General features: G+C 32.7%; 1 protein-coding gene across 16 annotated transcripts in view; it reads right to left on the bottom strand.

Moving 5' to 3' along the window:
• Window positions 1–22,288, bottom strand: part of CCSER1 (coiled-coil serine rich protein 1) — a 1,341,341-nt gene that overhangs the window by 575,661 nt on the left and 743,392 nt on the right. For 2 of the 16 annotated variants that reach the window (XM_055085813.1, XM_024126666.2), the window contains one exon: window positions 18,239–19,347. The exons of the other annotated variants lie outside the window; for them this stretch is intronic. In XM_055085813.1, the coding sequence (XP_054941788.1) occupies window positions 19,240–19,347 (108 nt within the window). In that variant the 3' untranslated portion in view covers window positions 18,239–19,239. Of the gene's footprint in view, window positions 1–18,238; window positions 19,348–22,288 lie in introns of those variants that run through there. 16 annotated transcript variants of the gene reach the window in all.

The following is a 22,288-nucleotide window of genomic DNA, read 5'->3' as shown; positions in this document are numbered from 1 at the left end:
GGATTTTCACCAGCAGATGTAGTTGATAATAAAAATACATTTCAGTCTCCATCAAGTTGAGTTAGTCTCAGAGAAAAAAAATTAAATTTATAAGACCTCAGAGTGATAGCTCAGAGGCAATATGATAAAATGAAATTCAAACTCATTCATTCTCTAAAGCATTAATCCATAATATAACATTCAAAATGTTATCAAGACTGCCTATTGCCTTTTGGGTTTTATTTTTCTTTTCACTTTACCTTCTCTTTTGATTAAAATATAATTTTAACTGGGATCCTAGAAAATAGTCTGGGTCAGAGAGTTGGCATTAACTAACTGTGATTCTTTCTGCACACCTCTATCCCAATCTGTTTTGCAATGAAACGAAAGTATCACTGCCTTTTTTGCACCTCTCAGATAGAGATAATCACTCAACACTGTACCTGGTGGAGATGTATGATGTGATAATGGGTATTTACAATCAACTACAAGTAAAAATACATCTTCAAAGAGATTCATGGAAAAGACCTTGACAAGTACTCTAAAATACAGGTTTCTGATAATGTTAAGATAATAATACTGAACTGGGTAAGAATTTCTAAAACTCTAATGGAAAATTGATTGATTCATAAGCTTCTCATCCAAGAGGAAGCCAAACAAAATTTAATTACAGGAGACTGAACGAACTGATAATTATAATTTGTATGACTTCATTTAAAACAATGTTGGGTCTTTAATGATTTCTTTTCCAGATTTAAAGAATCCATTTTTCTCCTCTCTTTTAAGCTATTTAGAACTTATAGCAATTTGTAGTTTTGTAAACAAAAGTTAAAACATTTATCTTTTTCTTCCTACCTAATCCCTCCAGAATTAAGACACACTCATTAAATAGTTTTATTTTTCATGACAATGTATGCATTTACATAAGTTAAATAATCTTTTCTCACTGTAAGTACAAACTTAGACAAGTCCTGAGCCTGGCTTCATAGCCTAAAGATACTTGAAAGATCTCATCTGAGTATCCTTATTACCAGACAATTTTAAAGAACTAAAGTTGACTTTATGGAGCCAATAAAGCCCCTTGGATATTACCAAAGCTTTAACTGAAATGTTATGTTTGAATATATGCATAGAATGAATATCCTTACTACATTTCTGTAAATAATAAATCCAAGTTTAATAAGACAAGACTTATTTTACAAATGAATCAGTTTTACTGTAAATATTTTTGATAAACATGGGATGACTATGGAAAATACTGTTTCAGTAGAAAGCTACAGTTTATCCATTATCAGATTCTAATCTTATTAATTGGCTTGAGTCTTTGTTATCAAATAGTAGAATTCAGAGAAATGGCCACACAGATTATATATGGATAACCTTCATGCCTATTGCTGTGTGGGCCACTCAAGAGTTCAATGCCAGGCCAAAAGGAAGTGGCGTGATATATTCAAAGTGCTCAAAGAAAAAACAAAACAAAATGAAACAACAACAACAACAACAAACTTTGAAGCAAGAATAACTCTACACAGCAAGGTTATCATTCTGAATTGTAGGGGAGATAACAAGTTTTCCAGACAAGTAAAAGTTAAAAGAGTTAATCCTCACTAAACCAGCCCTATGAGAAATGTTAAAGCAACTTCTTTAAGCTGAAAAGAAAGGGCATTAATTAGTAAGAAAACATATGAATGTAAAAATCTCACTGGGAAAAATAAATATATAGTAAAGAAAGTGGATTAATCATTTATAAACCTAGTTATAGAGGATAAAAGACATAATTAGTAAAAATAATTAAAATTACAAAAATTAGTTAAGGGATACACAAAAAGATGTAAAATGTGACATTAAAAACATAAAATGTTGGGGCAAAGTAAAAACAGAGTTTTAGAATGCATTCAAATGTAACTTGCTATTAACTTAAAACAGACTAAGCCTCATGGTAACCACAAAGTCAAAACCTTTAGTAAATACAAAAAAGATAATGAGAAATGAATTTAAGCATAACACTAGAGAAAGTCATCAAAACACAAGGGAAGAAAGCAGTAGAAGGAACAGAAAAGACAAAACAGAAAACAATTAACAAAATGGCAGTAAGTACATACTATCAATAATTACTTTAAATGTAAAGGGACTAAATTCTCCAATAAAATGACATGGAGTGGCTAAAAGGATACAATATCAAGACCCATCTTTATGCTGTCTAAAAGAGAATGACATCAGATATAAGGACACACAAAGACTGAAAGCAACACAGTAGAAAAAGATGTTTCACACAAATGAAAACCAAAAGAAAGCTGGGGTAGCTATACTTATATCAGACAAAATAGACTTTAAAACAGACTGCAGTAAAAAATAAAAGTGGACATTACATAATGATAAAGGGGTCAATCCAAAGGAAGATGTAACATTTTTAACTATTTATGAACCCAACATAGGAGCACCTAAATATGTAAAGCAAATATTAAGACTCAAAGGGAAAAACTGACAGCAATACAATAACCGGAGGAGACTTTAATATGCCACTTACGACAATGGATAGATGGCCTAGACAGAAAAACAAAGAATCACTGGTAATAAATGGCACATTAGAACTGATGGATTTAGTAGACATATATAGAACATTCCATCCAAAAGCAGCGGAATACACATTTTTCTCAAGTGCACATAGAGCATTCTCCAGGATAGATAATGTGCTAGGCCATAAAACAAGTCTCAATAAATTTAAAAATACTGAAATCATACCAAGCATCTTTTCTGACCACATGATATGAAACTAGAAGCTAATTACAAGTAGAAAACTAGAAAAATCACAAATGTGTGGAGATTGAAAAACTTGCAATTAAAAAACCAATGGGTTGATGAAGAACTCAAAGGTGAAAAAAAAAACCAAACCTGAGACAAGTGAAAGTGGAAATACAACATACCAAAATCTATGAAATGCAGCAAATGCAGTTCTAAGAGGGAAGTTTATAGTGATACAAGTCTACCTCAAGAAACAAGAAAAATCTCAAATAAACAATATAAATTTATATCTAAAGGAACTAGAAAAGGAAAAACAAAGCCCAAAGTTAGTAGAAGAAATAATAAAGATCTAAGGGTACATAAATAAAATGAAGACTAAAATGACAATAGAAAAGATCAATGAAACTAAGAGCTCATTCTTTGAAAAGATAAACAAAATTGTCAAAACTTTAGCTAGAATCACTGAGTGCATTAAAATAAATTAAATCAGAAATTAAGGAGAAGAAATTACCACTGATAATCAAGAAATACAAAAGATCATAAGAAACTATTACATAAAATTATGTGCCAACAAATTGGACAACCTAGAAGAAATGGATAAATTCCTAGAAACTTATAATCTCCCAAGACTAAATCATGAAGAACAGAAAATGTGAATTGACTGATTACCAGTAAGAAGATTGAGTCAGTAATCAAAAAGCTCCCCCAAAACAAGAGCCCAGGACCACATGGCTTCACTGGTGAATTCTACAAAACATTTAAAGAAGAATTAATAATTACACTTCTCAAATGCTTTCAAATATTTGAAGAGGAAGAAACACTTCCACACTCATTTTATGAGGCCAGCATTACCATGATACCAAAACTAGACAAAGGCATAACACAAAAAGAAAATTACAGGACAATATATGCTAATATAACATAGATGTGAAAATCCTCAACAAAATTAGCAAATCAAATTTGACAATACATTAAAAGGATCATACACCACAATCAAGTGGGATTCATTCTAGAGATGCAAGGATGGTTCAACATCCTCAAATCAATGTGATACATCCCATTAACAAAATGAAGAATAAAAATCATGGAATTATCTCAATAGATGCAGAAAAAGCATTTGACAAAATTCAACAAACATTTTTGATAAAAACTCTCAACAAAGTGGTTATAGAGGGGACACACCTCAACATAATAAAGGCCATATAGGACAAGCTCACAAGTAACATCATACTCAATGGCAAAAAACCTCAGTTTATCCCTTATTTCTTTTTATTGATGTATAGTTGATTAACAATGTTGTGTTAGTTTCAGGTGTACAGCAAAGTGATTCAGTTATACATACATATATATCTATTTTTTCAGGATCTTTTCCCTTATAGGTTACTACAAAAATGTTTATCTCTTAAATTCAGGAAAAAGAGAAGGATTCCACTCCCACCACTTTTATTCAACATAGTATTAGAAATCATAGCCAGACCCATTAGGAAGGAAACAGAAACAGGCATCAGAATTGGAAAGGAAAAAGTGAAACTGTCACTGTTTGTAGACATGTTTTTATATAAAGAAAATCCTAAAGACTCCACCAAAAAACTGTTAGAACTAACAAATTTTGTAAAGTTGCAGGGAAAAAAAATCTTTGCATTTTTCTGTACCAACGAAAAACTATCAGAAATAAAAATTACACAGACAATCCCATCTACAATTGCATCAAAAAGAATAAAATACTTAGGAATAAATGTAACCGATGATGTGAAAAATCTACACTTTGAAAACTGTAAGATATTAATGAAAGAAATTGAAGAGGATACACATAAATGGAGAGATAGTCCATGCTCATTGATTGGAAGAATATTGAAAAATGTCAATATTACTCAAAGGAATCCCTATCAAAATTCCAATGGCATTTTTCATAGAAGTAGTACAAAGAAATCTAAAATTTCTATGGAACCACAAAATTCCCAAATAGCCAAAGCAATCTGATAATGAAGAATGAAGTTGGAGGCATCATTCTTCCTGATTTCAGACCACATTACAAAACTATAATAATCAAAACAGTGTGGTACTGGCATAAAAACAGACACAGATCAATGACATAGAACAGAGAGTCAAGAAGTATACCTAAGCATGGATGGTAAGTTAATTTATAACAAAAGACACAGCGTATACAATGAGGAAAGGACAGTCTTGTCAATAAATGATGTAGGGGTTGGGACTTCCCTGGTGGTGCAGTGGTTAAGAATCCACAAGCCAATGCAGGGGACATGGGTTCAATCCCTGATCCGGGAAGACCCCACTTGGCCCGGAGCATCTAAGGCCATGTGCCACAACTACCGAAGCCTGTGCACCTAGAGCCTGTGCTCTGCAACAAGAGAAGCTACCACAAAGAGAAGCTTGTGTGCAGCCAAGACCCAATGCAACCAAAAATAAATAAAATTAAATCTTTAAAAATAAATAGTGTAGGGAAAACTGGCCAGCCACGTGCAAAATAATAAAACTGGGCCACTATCTTAAACCATACACAAATGTAATCCAAAATGGATTAAAGACTTGAATGTAAAACCAGAAATCATAAAACTTCTAGGAGAAAACATAGACAGTAAGCTTCTTGACACTACTCCTGGTGATATTTCAAACAAAATCTGACTCCAAAGACAATGGAAACAAAAGCAAAAATGAATAAATGGGACTACATCAAACTGAAAAGCTTCTGCACAGCAAACAAAACCATCAGCAGAATAAAAAGGCAACCTACCTGATGAAAGAAGATATTTGAAAATCATGTACCTGATAAGTGGTTAATATCCAAAACATAAAAAGAACTCATACAACTCAATAACAAACAAATCTGATTACAAAATGGGCAGAGAATCCAAACAGACATTTTTCCAAAGATGCCACACAAATTGCCAACAGACACATGAAAAGATGCTCAACATCATTAATCACCAGAGTAACGCAAATCAAAACAAAATGTGATATCATCTCACACCTGTCAGAATGGTTATTATGAAAAGGACAAAATATAACAAGTGTTGGTGAGGATGTGGATTAAAGGGAAACCTAATGCACTGTTGGTGGGAAGGTAAATTGGTACAGCCACTATGGAAAACAGTATGGAGGGTCCCCAAAAAATTAAAAATAGAACTACTACATGATCCAGCAATTCCACTTCTGGGTACTTATTCAAATAAAACAAAAACATTAATTTGAAAGGATATATGGACCCCTATGTTCACTGCAGCATTGTTTAGAATAGCCAAGATATGGAAACAACTTAAGTATTCACTGACGGATAAGTAAGAAAGATGTGTCATATAGATACAATGGAATACTACTCAGCCATAAAAAAAGAATTAAATCTTGCCATTTGTGATGACATGGATGGACTTTGAGGGTATTATGCTAAGTGAAATAAGTTAAAGACAAATATCGTATGCTTTATATGTGGAATCTGAAAAAGAAAACAAAGGAACAAAACTCATAGATACAGGCAATAGATTGATGGTTGCAAGAGGGGAGGGTGGTTGGCGGTGAGAGAAATGGGTGAAAGGGATCAAGGAATACAAATTTTAGTTATAAAATAAATAAGTCATTGGGACATAAGGTACATCATGTTGACTACAATCAATGATATTGTATTGCGAATTTGAAAGCTGTTAAGAAAGTAAGTCTTAAAAGTTCTCATCACAAGAAAAAAAATTCGTAACTTTATATGGTGATAGCTGGTAACTAAATGTATTGTGGTGATCTCTTCACAATGTATACAAATGTCAAATCATTATGTTTTTACACCCGAAACTAATATAATGTTGTATGTAAATTAAACTTCAATTAAATAAAAAATTCCTCATGTTCATCCTGTCCTAAATAATCATGGGGATATGTGATTGCTAATACAGCAAGCACCTTAGTAAATAAATAAAAGTAGGACTTCTCTGGTGGCGCAGTTGTTAAGAATCCGCCTGCCAATACAAGGGACATGGGTTTGATCCCTGGTCCAGGAGGATCCCACAGGCCATGGAGCAACTAAGCCCGTGCACCACAACTACTGAGCCCGCATGCCACAACTACTGAAGCCCGTGTGCCTAGAGCCCATGCTCCACAATGAGAAGCCATTGTAATGAGAAGCCCGCGCACTGCATTGAAGAGTAGCCCCCACTCGCAGCAACTAAAGAAAGTCCGCATGCAGTTAACGAAGACCCAATGCAGCCAAAAATAAATAAAATAAAATATATATTTATGTAAAAAAATAAAATAAAAGTAGATTGACTTCAAATGGTAAAACCTGAATCTGATTATAACCCATTTAGGTTATTTAGTTGATTACAACCTGGCTTCTGGGACTCTCTACTCTGGGGAATTTTTTAATCCTTGTCTGTTATTTTCCTTATATTCAACATATTAACCTCTCTAGTGCATTGTGTTCTCTCAAAGATTTTAAGTGTCTTTCAGAAGCCACTCCCATATCAAATGATATCCATCAGGATTAGAAAACTTGAAGAGCTCAGTGATCTTACCACCCAAGCCTATGATGATAATGCAATTGTTGCTAACAGCAACTAATGACCTTCCTTCCTGATGACTCAACGGTGGAAACAACAAATAAATGATTTTCTGGCATCAATAGTGGTAACCAAGAGTCACGCCATACTACCTGGTCATGCTCTCAGCCTACTAAAAGAATGGCCAAAAGTGGGGAATTATTAAATCAGATACAAAATGGAACTGGATTTGAGAATTCCCTGAGCAGACAAAACCATTCAAGTCACATAAGCAAACTAAATCTAGCTGATTTTATGAATGTAATCAAAACTTGACTTGGGTTATTTCCTGTAAATGACTCCGACAATCATAAAAGAAACAAGTCATCGTCCTAAAAGTGGTATGAGATAATCAATTTAACCAATCCCCTGCCTTCTAGAAGCACCCATTGTAATAACCAATCATTATAAACAGTAAACAACGTCCTCCCTTTCACTTTTAAGTCACCCTGTTACATCATGCCCCCAAGCTTCATATTAGTCTTCGATTTTGAAGGCACCCAGTTTGCAAATTGCTCTTACATGCACAATAACCTTTTACTAAATACTCAATGATTTGGTGGTTTTCAGTTTTCTATTTCTGTTTTGATATTTCTAATGCATAAAAATTGCTTCAGAATGTCAATCTATATCTTAAAACTTAGAAAATTAATTACTGACAAACATTAGGGATTAGTATCTTCCCATAAGGGATTAATATCTTTCCATAATTTGTATATTTAAAAATTCTATTGATACAATTCAAAACTGTGACAGGAATACATAGAACAATAATACTACTAGTATTTACAAATTTTCTTCTCATTTTGTATGATATAAACAAGTATAAATGTGAATAAAATATTGAGAATATAAAATATATATTCCTAACATTTTGATTAATGCTCTCTTTCAACTTACATAATTATTTTCTATATTCTGAATATGAATTTGGAAAAGATAAGTCTAAAATAGTGAGAATCCTAATTTCATATATATACAAATATATATTATTATATTTAGACTAAAGCTAAAGTAAATGATAGCTTTGGTAATGCAAACTACCACACTGATATAATGAATGTTGACCTAACTATTTTACTTACAATACAAATAGCTTGATTCAATTAGTATATTGGAATCAACAAATTAATTATAGACGGGAAGGAAATAATACCAAGCATTTCAATTTATATTCAAACAGTAAAAAGAAAGCATGCAGAACAATGTAGCTTGATTTGTTTACAAATTAAAGTTTCAATAGATAATTTTCTCATTAAAGAAAAATGTATATTATGTATTGTGGGAATTGAAGGTGATTGTTGTTTGCATCATAAAAGTTGAAAATATAATACATGATTTAGGAGATAATTTGGTAAGGCTTTAACATTAAATGAGAGGGGAAAAAATTAAAGGAAACCTATTTGTTTCAGTTGATGCAAATTATCTCTTTCTGAATTAAGCATAGCATATTGTTTGGGAACAAGAAAGTCATTTTTGTTCACACATTTAAAATATTATACTTGTCACTTAAAATCTCTAGAGATACTTCCAGAGGAAAAATGTGCTTAATGATAAGGTTTAAAGAGGTAAATGACTAAAAAATGTTGGTGGAATAGCGCTGTCACTATGAATTATTCTGACAAGTACACTAATAATAATTAGAATCAAGTAGCCCAGAAAAAAAACTCTCTATTATAGATATGAGTATGATCATTTATTTCAAAATACTTAAAACAAGCTAGAATATTACTGTGGTAACATCAACAAACACTACGCAACTCAGGAGATTGTTGATTATAAACAGAAATGTTTTACTGAAAATAGAAATATTCCAAAATCTAGTGAAATGACGGAAATATATCTGAAGAATATGGTACAATATATATATGTCATATGGCAAAAATGGATACAGCATTATATATACACAACATTTTACAGAGGGATATTCACTTACAGAATTAGAAATTTTTGAATTAGGTTTTTCTGAAAACTATGATAGAATCAAATGATGTTTATGTCAGCATACTTACCAAATAGTAATTTTCACATTTTAATTAAAACCAGCTTATTTCAGAGAAAAGAAGAAAGATGTAATAGTCATTGGTGCTGTGTGCCAGTTTTTCATGGTTCTCCCACTTCTGGGCATATGACTGATTTGTCCTCCTTGCCCTTTGGATTTTATTAGCTGTGACTATACAACTTAATTTATTTTGACCAATGAAATGTGAGAAGTGTCATATGACATTTCTGAGTGGAAGTTTAAGACCCAGTGTGCAATTTATGATACTCTTTCTCTCATAGGCTGCAACATAACAGATGAAGATTGTTCCATCAACCTCTTACAGTGAAGGCGGAGAGCTGTCTGCAATAGACATGAACAATAAAGAAACAGCAATAGACATGAGCAATAAAGAAACAAATAAAAGATACTGAAGTCACTAAAATTTGGACTTGTTTCTGCGGCATAACCATGGATTCAGTTTATTGCATTCTATCTAATCACTTCACCATATAGTGAAGTGATTAGGGGGTGAATTCTGGAATCAAGACCACTAGGATTCATAACCCAGCTCTCGCACCACTCGTATGTAATCATTTTGGGAATTTTACATCACCTTGCTGTGACTTAATATCCTCCTCTGTAAAATGAGAATAATAGAATCTGTCTTGTTTTTGTTTAAGATTACATGAGATAACACATAAAGCATTTAGAATATTGCTTGGCACACAGTAGCAACTAATAAATATTAGCCATTATTCTCTCCACCGGGAACTACAGTACCTTTCATTTGCTTATGTTTATAATACTAGTATGATTATTCATAATTATAAATGCTCTGAAAAAAATAGTAAAAAAAAGACCAGGGGCTTCCCTGGTGGCGCAGTGGTTGCGCGTCCGCCTGCCTATGCAGGGGAACCGGGTTCGCGCCCCGGTCTGGGAGGATCCCACATGCCGCGGAGCGGCTGGGCCCGTGAGCCATGGCCGCCGGGCCTGCGCGTCCGGAGCCTGTGCTCCGCAACGGGAGAGGCCGCAGCAGAGGGAGGCCCGCATAACACACACACACACACACACACACACACACACACACACACACACACACACACACACACAAAAGACCAGTACTTTAAACAGCAAGTTTATCAGATTTTAAAGTACTGATCTTTGTTTATGGAACCTAGAAGAAATGGATAAATTTCTAGAAACATACAATCTTCCAAGACTGAATCAGGAAGAAGTAGCTAATCTGAACAGATAAAATCATGAGTAGTGAAATTAAATAACTAATCAAAAAACTCCCAAAAAATAGAAGTCCAGGACTGAATGGCTTCACAGGGTAATTATACCAAGCATATAAAGAAGAGCTAATACTTATCCTTCTCAAATTATTCCAAAAAACTGAAGATAAGGGAATACGCCCAAATTCATTCCATGAGACCATTACCCAGACAACAAACCGATACCAAAACCAGACAAACATTAAAAAAACAAGAAAATTATAGGCCAATATCTCTAATGAATACACATACAAAAATCCTCAAAAAATTGTTAGCAAACTGAATTCAACAATATATAAAAAGGATCATGCACCATGATCAAGTGGGATTTACCCCAAGGATGCAAGGATAGTACAATATCTAAAAATCAATCAATACAGAAATACACTACATTAAAAAAAGAATAAAAATCACAAGATCATTGCAAAAGGTGCATAAAAAATTGATAACATTAAACATTTGTTCATGATAAACTCTTATCAAAGTTGGTACAGAGAGAACATATCTCAACATTAAAAAAGCCATATATGACAAACCCACAGCTAACATCATACTTAATGGGGAAAAGCAAAGCTTTTCCTTTAAAATCAGGAACAAAACAAAAATGCCCACTCCCGCCACTTTCACTTACATAGTATTGAAAGTCCCAGCCACAGCAATCAGACAAGGAAAAAATAAATAAATAAAAATAAGAGGCAACCAAATTGTAAGGTAATAAGTAAAACTGTCACTAATTGTAGATGGCCTCATACTGTATGATGTCATTATGTCTCCACTGAAAAACTATTAGAACAAATGAATTCAGTAAAGTTGCAGAATATAAGATTAATATACAGAAACCTGTTGCTTTTCTATACACTAATAATGAACTATCAGAAAGAAAAAGCAAGAGAACAATCCTGCTTAAAACTGCATCAAAAAGAACAAAATACCTAGGAATAAACTTAACCAAGGAGGTGAAGGATCTATACTTTGTAAATCTTAAAACACTGATGAAGGAAACTGAAGATGATGTAAAGAAATGGAAATATATCCCATGTTCATGGGTTAGAAGAATTATTATTATTAAAACAGCCATAATGCCCAAAGCAAGATACAGAATTAATGCAAACTCTATCAAAATATTCATGACGTTTTTCACAGGACTAGAACAAATAATACTAAAATTTATATGAAACCACAAATAACCCTAAACTACAAAAGCAATCTTGACAAAAAAGAACAAAGCTGGAGGCATCATGCTCGTGGACTTCATACTATACTACAGAGCTACAGAAATCAAAATAGTATAGTACTGGCACAGAAACAGACAGATAGATCCATGGAACAGAATACAGAGCCTAGAAATAAACCCACACACCTACAGTCAATTAGTCTACAGAAAAGAAGGCAAAAGTACACAATAGAGAAAAGACAGTCTTGCTAATAAGTGATGCTGGGAAAACTGGGCAGCTGCATGTAAAAGAATGAAATTAGAACATTTTCTCATACCGTATCTAAGAAAAACCTGAAAATGGATTAAAGACCTAACTATGAACCAGAAATCATAAAAATCCTAAAAGAAAACATAGGCAGAGCACTCTTTGATATAAATCACAGCAAAATTTTCTTGGATCTGTCTCCTAAAGTAAAGGAAACAAAAGCAAAAATAAACAAATGGGCCTAATTAAACTTAAAAAGGTTTTGCATAGCAAAGGAAACTATGGACAAAATAGAAAGACAACCTACTGAATGGGAGAAAATACTTGCAAATGATGACCAATAAGGGATTAATATGAAAAATACATAAGCAACTCATACAACTTAATACCAAAAAAAAAAAAAAACTGAATAAAAATAGGCAGAAGACCTGAATAGACATTTTTACAGAGAAGACATACAGATGACCAATAGGCAATGAAAATGAAAAATGCTCAACATTACTGATCATCAGAGAAAGGCAAATGAAAACCATAACGAGCTATCACCTCATACCAGCTAGAATGGCATCATCAAAAAAACCCACAAATAACAAATGTTGGTGAGATGTGGAGAAAAGGGAACCCTAGTACACTGTGGGTGGGAATGTAAATTATGCAGCCAACATGGATGTACAGAGGTTCCTCAAGAAACTAAAAATAGAACTACCATATTTTACAGCAATTCCACTCCTGGGTATATAGCCAAAGAAAATGAAAACACTATTCAAAAAGTGTTTTTGAATACATCCCAAAGTTCACAGAAGCATTATTTACAATAGCCAAGATATGGAAGCAACCTAAGTGTCCATCAGCAGGTGAATCAATAAAGAATATGTGATACATATACACAATAGAATATTACTCAGCTATAAAAATGAAATTTTATCATTTGCAACAACATGGACAGACCTGGAGGGTGTATGTTAGTGAAATAAGTCAGACAGAGAAAGACAAATACCATATGATATCACTTATATGTGGAATCTAAAAAAAAAAAAAAAACAACCAGTGAATATAACAAAAAAGAAACAGACTTAACAGATACAGAGAACAAACTAGTGTTACCAGTGGGGAGAGGGAAGGGGAAGGGGCAAGATACGGGTAAGGGATTAAAAGCTACAAACTATCACGTATAGCTTGTAAGCTACAAGGATATATTGTACAGGACAGGGAATACAGCCAATATTTGGCAGTAATTTTAAATGGAGTTTATCCTGTAAAGCATTGAATCAGTATGGTGTACACTTCAAACTAAGATAACATTGTAAATCAGCTATACTTCAATTAAAAAATTAAAGAAATAATAATAAAGTGCAGGCTCTAGATCCAGAGGGCCTATGCTTAAACACAGCCTACTAACTTTCTAGTAATGTAATTTGGTGCAAATTTCTTAACGTCTCTATATTTCAGCTTTCTTGCTTGCAAAATGGTGTCATGTAACAGTAGCTCCCTCATAGGCTTTTGTGAAGAATTAATACTTAAAACATGTAAAGCCTTTAAAACAGCACTTGACACATAGTAAAATAAAAAAATGGTAGCCATAATTAAATGGCAGAATGATTTAGAGTAGAATTTAATTATGCCTGGAGAATCCTGGGAATATGGAACGCAGTTTCCTCTTCATGTGAACAAGTTAAGAGAAAAGAAACAGCTCTATAGGTTAGGGGATTGATGTGAGTAAAGGCACTAAGACTTGGTAGAAACAACACAGTCTGTTTGTGGAACAGTAGCAGAACGGATAAATCAGGCTGCAGATATTGGATTCAGTTTTTCTTATATGTGTTTTCTCTTATGGGAATTTTTCTAGTGTACTTTTTATATGTACCAAATGGATGAAAATACAAAAGAGCAGAGATTTTACATAAATAAACCCACATCCCAAATATCTTAACACTAGACATTTTATATTCAATAAAATACATAATGAGGTATATAGTATAACTGAAAGAAGAAAACAAAGAATTTACTCTATTCCAATTAGTTGAATGGATTATCGTTCCAACAGGAGTAATTTTGTATAAATAGCAAATGGAAACAAAGAATAAAACAAGTATTTATAACTTTAAATATGACATATAAATTTAAATAAACTGACCATCTCTTATGTGGTATATTACAGCATACATCAATTAACAAAAACTTTATTTTAAGGAACTTTAATTTTTTCCCCCAATTGAATCACAAATCTCTTGACTTTCAAAAACTGCAATTCACGAAAGCTCGCCTTAAGTGAAAAATAAAGGGAAACAAAGATAATCTTCAGGAAAAGCAATCTCCTAACTCTTGCCTCAAACTGTTTTGAAACACTGAAAACAAAGAAGAGAAACCCAAGACAAGTGCAATTTTGGTCAGATAAACTTTCTATAAGGTCTCTTCCTTTCAATTAAAGGGAAATGAAAAATCCAGGACACTGGGTTTATCATTCCACTCCAATACAACATCACTTTCAGAATGAACTGTGGAAATGGAGCAGGTGAGGAGGGGGAGTGAAAGCTGGCTTTTCTCCAGGGGAAGTAAAAGAAGGGAGGTAACCTCTTCTAACCTTGCCAACATAAAAACTAGATCTCCAGGAAAGTAAACTAGTAATAGCTGCTGGAAGGAGGGTCCTTATCAATGGAAATTATAACAGTATGCCCCTGGTTAAGGACTGATTTGAGTAAATAAACTTAGAATCTTTATGAACATGGCTTCCTGAAGAATGTCATATTGTTGGGATATAAAATGAAGATACTTCATGAATGAAACATTTCTCCCGCTGTGGGAGGTAACCCCACAAAATCTCACTTGGAAATCTGATCTCTTAATTTGAATCAGAGAGTGGATTCCCAAGTGGGATAAAAGAACTGGGAGAGCTGTCCCCAACCGGGCAGACCTCTTCCCTCTTTCTCTGGAGCGTGATGGCCAGTACCTTTGAAATGATTAGTATAAGCTCGATATTGGCTAAGATCTATGATTTGTGTGAGTCTTATTTGATCATCTGATCCTTTGTGCTCGCTCGCCAGATATTGCATATTTTTACTTATGTTGTATTTGCAGTACTAAAACAGAAAAGTTAGATTTTCAGAGATTACTCATTGATTTTCAGGATCCTATTCTTCAGATTCATGTGGCTACAACCAAAATGGCAGTATGATGATAAAGATCTCCAAAAAATCATAAAGTTGTATAAAAATTGTACTAGTAATATAAATTAAACCCTGAATCTACATTAACAGAGTAACTTCTTAAAACATATATAAACCATGATGCAGAGAAAATTAAAATCTGTGTAGCATATTTACTGCCAAACGAAGTTACTTGTTCTTTCAAGTTTACTCTGGTATTCTTAGTGAAAAAAGGTACATATAAATCTCTTTCCAGGTCAAAAATCTTGCCAACTTTATGAAGAAAAAATCTTCCATGAAGAGCCTGAGTAAAAAGGCATGACATTTATTCACTCTCCCTGGTCATTATATTCAAAATGTATTAATACTCAAGGCTTCCAGACTATTTATCAAAGTTTAAGCTACTGGCTATTCTACTTTATAGGGCTGAGGGAACACTTCTTTCATCTTTTAAGTCTTATATATATATTTTAAATTGGAAGCTTAAAAAAAAATCTAAACTAAATCTTAAGGGGAAGTAGGCAACAATCATTTTACCCTTGCTTTGTCATTTTTCTCCATCAGAATCCGCTCTGCATTTACATTTGTCATTGCTCTTTCCCTTTCTTTCCTAGGAATACTCATGCTACTTCATCAAATTTCCTCCTCTTTAAAAAAGGAAATTGGTAAGAATATAATTTAAAATAAGGGTTTCCTTATTTCATATACGAGTATGTGTATACAATCTGACCATGATGTTTATAAATTAAGGATGCAACAAATAGTTTTCAGGTATTAGGAACATTTACCAGAAAATATTTTATTATCATTTGATCCTCCTGTTCATCAACCTCCTATATGTATATCAATATACAGCATTCAAAGAGGAGAAGAGAAAAGCTTTCACAAAATACAGTTAAAAGAACACCCAATAAATACACTCAAGATGTTTGGTTTGTAGTAAAAAATAAAGTAAGAAAAGTGTTAACATCTCTTATGTCTTCTCCATTTTACAGCCTATCCTACTCTACTCCATTGTAATTAATGGTATAAATGTATTATGCAAATTTAGATATCCAACAGACATCACTTGGAAGGCATGGGAAATTCTAACAGGTCTTAATGCTTATTAATATCAAGAGCAACACAGTTCTTTTCAATGGAGGATATGTATGTCAATCTATCATTGACATGTGGACTTGTGTCAACTACATACATCAAATGAAACTGATGTGTATGTGCCAGCATATCATAATGGCAATTACTGTTGCTCCAAAAAGCACCAAGACAAAGATTTTTTTTTTTAGAAAGAGTGATTAGATGTACGAAATTAAGATATGACAGAACTGCATTTACAGAGTCCTCTGTGAACATACAGGCACAAAACACAAAATCATGAAAAGCACCCTGTTGTTAAATTTGGACTTTCCTGCCTCTAGCAGCCAGTTAAATATGGAAAAGTACATTTTGTTTTTTAAATAAACAAATATTTAAAACAATATCAAATTTAGGTAATTATGAAAAATAGCAATTTTGAAAACTTTAGCCAGGAAGTTTTTATGTGTACCATAATAAAAATCACAGGTGCATAGTAACATATACTTACTTTAGAGCCTTCATTAAAAAATCATTTAAAACACAGTTATATGTCATAAATCTAACCAAGAATGATAAGTGACTTATATTTAAAAATATTATAAATAAGAACATTTAACATGCATACATTTCAGGGAATGAAAAATTAAATTTTCTAAATGATTCAAGATATAAATAAACTATGTGTTAATAACTGTTAAAACATCTAGCAAAACTGTTCCTGGTTTTCCTTCTAAGCACTTCTTTATATTTGAAAAAATAATTCTTAATATTATAAAATAAATTCCTTAGCTCATATATTATACATCTTAGGTATTCACATAGTAAATCTATATCATCACCATTAAGCTTAGACTATAATGCAGAATTAAGATAAACTCAAACTTTAATAATATATAATGCATGTATAATATACAAGTGTGTATATATTCGCATATGTAATCCATGTATAATTTGTATTGAATTTTGCAATCATGCAGTCCACCAGTATTCTGAAATCAGAAAAACAAAACAAAATTCTGACTTTTGATCTGAAACACTGTCTGTTAGAAAAGTTACATGAACTTGAGAAAGTCACTCAACCTCTTCAAATTCCACTTCACTTATTTGGAAAATAAATATGATTAAGCTTGTTCATCTCTTATTTTTAGTTAATTATTGTCAGGGTATTTCAGACAGATATGGAGGCATAATAGTATAGCATAATGCTCCTTTCATCAATAAATACTGATGCTGCACTATTTGCAGCTGTCAGATATACCTGTATGCTTCTTGCTACTTCTCTGAGAAACAATCATCAATCTCAGTTTTGTTACACCTTGGAATACAGTGCAGTAATTATAATGGTTCTTGCACATTTTTCTAAAAACTAACCATGCCATTAAACTCTATTTTTAATTCACGTTTAATGTAATCGAAGAAATGTAAAACATTTTAATAGTTAAATGGACAAACTACATAATAAACATTTCTGGAGCGTCTGAATATATTTCACCATGAAAGTAAAATTATTAACCTAGAAACATGTTCAGTGAGGTATATTCAGCACAATCCCATTAAAAAAGAAAAACTACATGAAAGAATAAAAAAAGAAAAAAGGGGGGTTTCTGAGGAAGCAGCCTGAAATGTCTTACTGGTGTTAAAGAGCAATCATAAAATGGTAGCTTTTCAGGTTAGGTGGCTTTTTTTTGTCTGTATTGACAATTTTTGCTACATTGCTTTTGAGGAAAGAAGTACCTTTCTTTATTGACTTAATCTACTTGCTAATACATTTCTTTTTTCCCTTGCATCCTAGTCAAAATATCTTTAATTGAATTCTTTCTTCTACTTCAAAATGATATTGACCATTCAAGCTGATAAATATCTTTATCAAAGGAGTGCTTTATTGCAAGTAATAGAATTTCTTACATTATCTACATTTAAGGGTTTCAAATGTTAAAATAAGACAATAAATAGAAAGAGATAAGAACAGACTAAAAGAATAAACTCTAGAAAACTGTTAGAGAAACAAAAATGTTTTCGTATCTTGAATCATAAAAGGATGTTTTAAGCAGCAAAGTCAACGAGGACACATACAATGTTTTCAAGTAAATAAATAAATTTACAGTTTTATTTTAATACCATGGTTTAAACCCAACATTTGATCATGCATATTATATGTTACATAATAATTCAAATAATTTAAGAAATTTTATAGCATATTTCTAAACGTTACCATCATTAACCATGATTATTTCATTTCCTGTTTAAAAAATATAGGGAATTCAGTAAAACCTGCTTTCCTCTCCTTAGCTCTATGGCTCTTCCGTTGTCCTGCACCACAACACTGAGACATCCTTTGGGTTCTGTCATTTATCCTTGCAATAAACTACAACACTCAAGAGTGCCTTGTTGCTACCCAGCCATTTAATAGTTAAAGTGAGCTATTACAGAAAGGTAATAAACAAGGACACACAGAAACCAGGCAGTGACGCCAAGTCCAGGAGACAGGTTCTTTTTTATGACACATTCAACAAACTTCCCTCAATATGAGGTCAATAGCCAAAAAACTTTCTTCACTTATTTAGAGATAGAAGTAAGTTTTTTTTACTTTCTACAGTTAGAATAAGACTCTTCATGATTTATTTCGTTTGAAGACATACTGTTTTCATCTTTTGATCTCAATGCAAGGGAAAAACAGAGGTAACTTAGTTCTTTGGTAAGAACTGTCACACTAGGATGGGGGAAACCAGAAGCACTGTTTTGAAACTTACTTAATGTGCATAGAATATATGGTGAAATTAAACAGACTATAACCAGAGAGACAAATGACATGGATGAGAAGGTTGAACAAAAAATATGTCCTGCCAAGTGGAATATTACACTTCAGAATAGCTGCATATAGAGACAATTTAAAAATAAGTCTATTTTTGTTTTCAAAATACAATAAGGTAGGAATATGTTAGCTTAATCTACATCCATTAATATTTTTATGCAATTGTGTACAAATGAAAAAAGTGTGAAATATCTGGAATGGAAACATTTCTGTATTACATACTCTGAGAAATAGCTAACACATGAAATGGAAAACTAATTTCATATTTAGCATGTCAGATTTGTGATACATTTCTTATCAAATAATGATTTAACCTCGGTTGAAATATGTACTGGTTTAAATAAACCTTCAGTGCATGTAGGATTCCACAGGGCCTTGAAAAGAAGAAAACAAAAATAAACAAATGAATGACATCAAATTAATAAAATGAAAGGAAATTTTCCTTAATATGAAGATGTAAAATGTTTAAACACAAATTAAAAAAAACACAGACCAACATACCAACATAAGTCTATTCTACTTATGACTTTCTAAGTAAAAAGTGCTACTAAAACTTAATAAAAATATTTATATTAGTAATGTTTCCAGGCTCCCAACTTCCAATTAAATACTTTACTACCAAAAGCAAGGTGAAGGAGTGAAGACCAATTAGCAAAATTTTATTTCTCTGGTTTTGTAAGTGGAGTCAAAAAACGAGTTTTCCTCAACTTTTTATGTATTCTTCATTTCCAAAAAACTAATGATTAATAGGTAAGTCCGTCTGGCTCTCCTTTTTGTAAATCATCCTGAACACACAGAGCTCCAAAAGAATTTTCCATCTGTTGCAATTATTATTACTTTGAAATCTCTGTACTTTATTGCAGTCTTATGTGATAGGAAATTAAAACATTTCAAAATACTTCACCTTTAAAAAAAGGAACTCCTTGTCCAGGTAATGTGTATAAAAAGAAATATAGGATCCAAGAAGTATAGAATATGGCAGCTGCCTCCAAGGCATGTAGAATTCGGTTGGAGAGATAGAAATGAATATAGTAAAGATGAGCCATACTACAAGACAGTAAGTTCTATGTCAATACATAGAAGCTATATATGTCAATATATAGAACTGATAACAATATCTAGTACTGACAACTACAGGATAGGTTATATAGGACCAGTAACTGCTGAAATTGTTCTATAGAAAGAGAGATCACTCCCAGTTTGAGTGGCCAAATCAAATGGGAGTGGAGCTGGGCCTAAAAAGAGAGATACATTGAGGGGCATTCTAAATAAAACAGTTAAAAACAAAACAAACAAACCAAAACACTAAACAACAACGGAGACAAGAAACAGCAATTTGTGTTGGAGCAGCTTAAGTGGAATAAAAGGTTTATGTTTGGTAACAGAGCTAAAATTGCATAAGTAGGGAAGGATGTAATTTTAGCAGCTATGACGCTAGTTTGAGGAATGTGGATTTCATCCTTTAAGCCTCAGTGAGCCATTAAGAGAGTTTTAAAGTAGAAATACAACACAGTGTAAGCTGTGTATTTGTGTTTATTTCTTTTAGATTTATCTGTGGTGCATATATAGATTAGATATATAGATTAGAATGTGTAGAGACTTTAAGTAGGAAGCCAAGACCAACACTAGTGTGAGCCAGTCCTTGTGTTTATTTCTTTTAGATTTATCTGTGGTGCATATATAGATTAGATATATAGATTAGAATGTGTAGAGACTTTAAGTAGGAAGCCAAGACCAAAACTAATGTGAGTCAGTCCTGAAGCAGCAAGCAGTACTGGAAGGTGAGTGTTCTTCATAATCTGATTTTTCCTGTTAAGAGGCTTGTTCCAGTTTTGTGAACAGCTGACCCATCACTCAGGTTACAGCTCAAAAGCAACATCCTCAGGTCTTCCATGATGAGTCCTTTCTAGACACAAGTATTCCTTCTTCACCTGACATCATCTCTTAATCTCACCTTTCTGCTTATTCACATCGTGGCCCTCATCACTGTGTGAAATTCTCTTACCAATTTCTTCATTTCTAATTGATTTTCTGTCCTCATCCACTAGAATATGAGGTTCACGAAGAAAGAAAACCTGTATTTCTTGTTCACTGCTACAATCTCAGTGCCTGGAATACCTTTCTTTACTTTTATTTAAAAAATGACTATTAATGAAAAAGGGTATAATATCTTGAGATGAAAGGAGACTCAGGGCTATACTTGTATGTTGTACACAGAAGCACATACATATTTGCCAACCAAACACGTTCTTTAAAAAAAAAAAAAAGCCTTCAGAATCATTAAGGCTAACAAACATTTAATAGATACTCAGTGATTGGTTACCTGTTTCCCAAAGGCTAGTTGAATGAATGTAAAAAGACAGAGGAAATAAATTTTAGAAATCTAGAATGTGTGTTCCCGTGTATTTTGACCCCTGACATTCATGTTTTTAATAAAGCTCTAATACAGATCCACCTTTTAATATTTTAAAAAGTGTTAGTAAAAATGAAGGGAATAATATAATAGATTGAATATGTTCAGAGACACAAATGTCATAAAGTGTACGATCCTAACATTTCTCTTACTATGAAAGTTTATAATATTCTAATACTTGTCATGTAGTGAGGACGAAAAGTCCCAATACTTCCCTGTCCTTTTTAGCTAGTATAACATGAAGCAGGGGAGGGGAAATTACCAGGAAAGAGTAAAGCTCAACTAATGAGAATAAATGGTTCCCCTTAACTAGTCTGTAGAGACAACAGTAATTTGAAAAATAGGGTACTTTTTAATGATTAACCACTCTGGGCATATTGCTATTGTAATGGCTTTACACCTTCATTGTTTCACTTAATACAGTCTAGAGATTATTCCATTCCAGAACATTAAGATTTCCTCTTTTTGCAGGGGGAGGGGGCCCTACAGCCCCCATTTTGTGAATGAGCCATTAGTACTAAACAGTCCCCTATTGGTGGAAATTCTGTGTTGTTTTCATCTTTAGCTATTACAGATAATGCCCATAAAGGAAAACCTTATAGAAATGCTGTTTGGTATATAGGAATGTGTATGTTCTGGGTCAATTTCTAGAGATAGTATTGCTAGATGGAGAATAAAACCATGTACAATTTTGTTAGATTTTTCAAAATTTCTCTTGATAGAAAATTGTAATAGCATATGACAATGCCATTCTTTAAAAGGAAAATTCTTGAGAAAAGTAAAAAATGTTTAAAAGGTCACATGATTGAATGATATTCAGTCATTTAAACTATGAAGTAAAAATTTATTAATATTACAGCACAATATCCATTTAAAATGCTCAAAATATGTAAACACATGTA

The sequence above is a fragment of the Physeter macrocephalus genome, chromosome 7, assembly GCF_002837175.3.
Source record: "Physeter macrocephalus isolate SW-GA chromosome 7, ASM283717v5, whole genome shotgun sequence".
Taxonomy (NCBI): domain Eukaryota; kingdom Metazoa; phylum Chordata; class Mammalia; order Artiodactyla; family Physeteridae; genus Physeter; species Physeter macrocephalus.
This window is presented reverse-complemented; position numbering and strand designations above follow the sequence as displayed.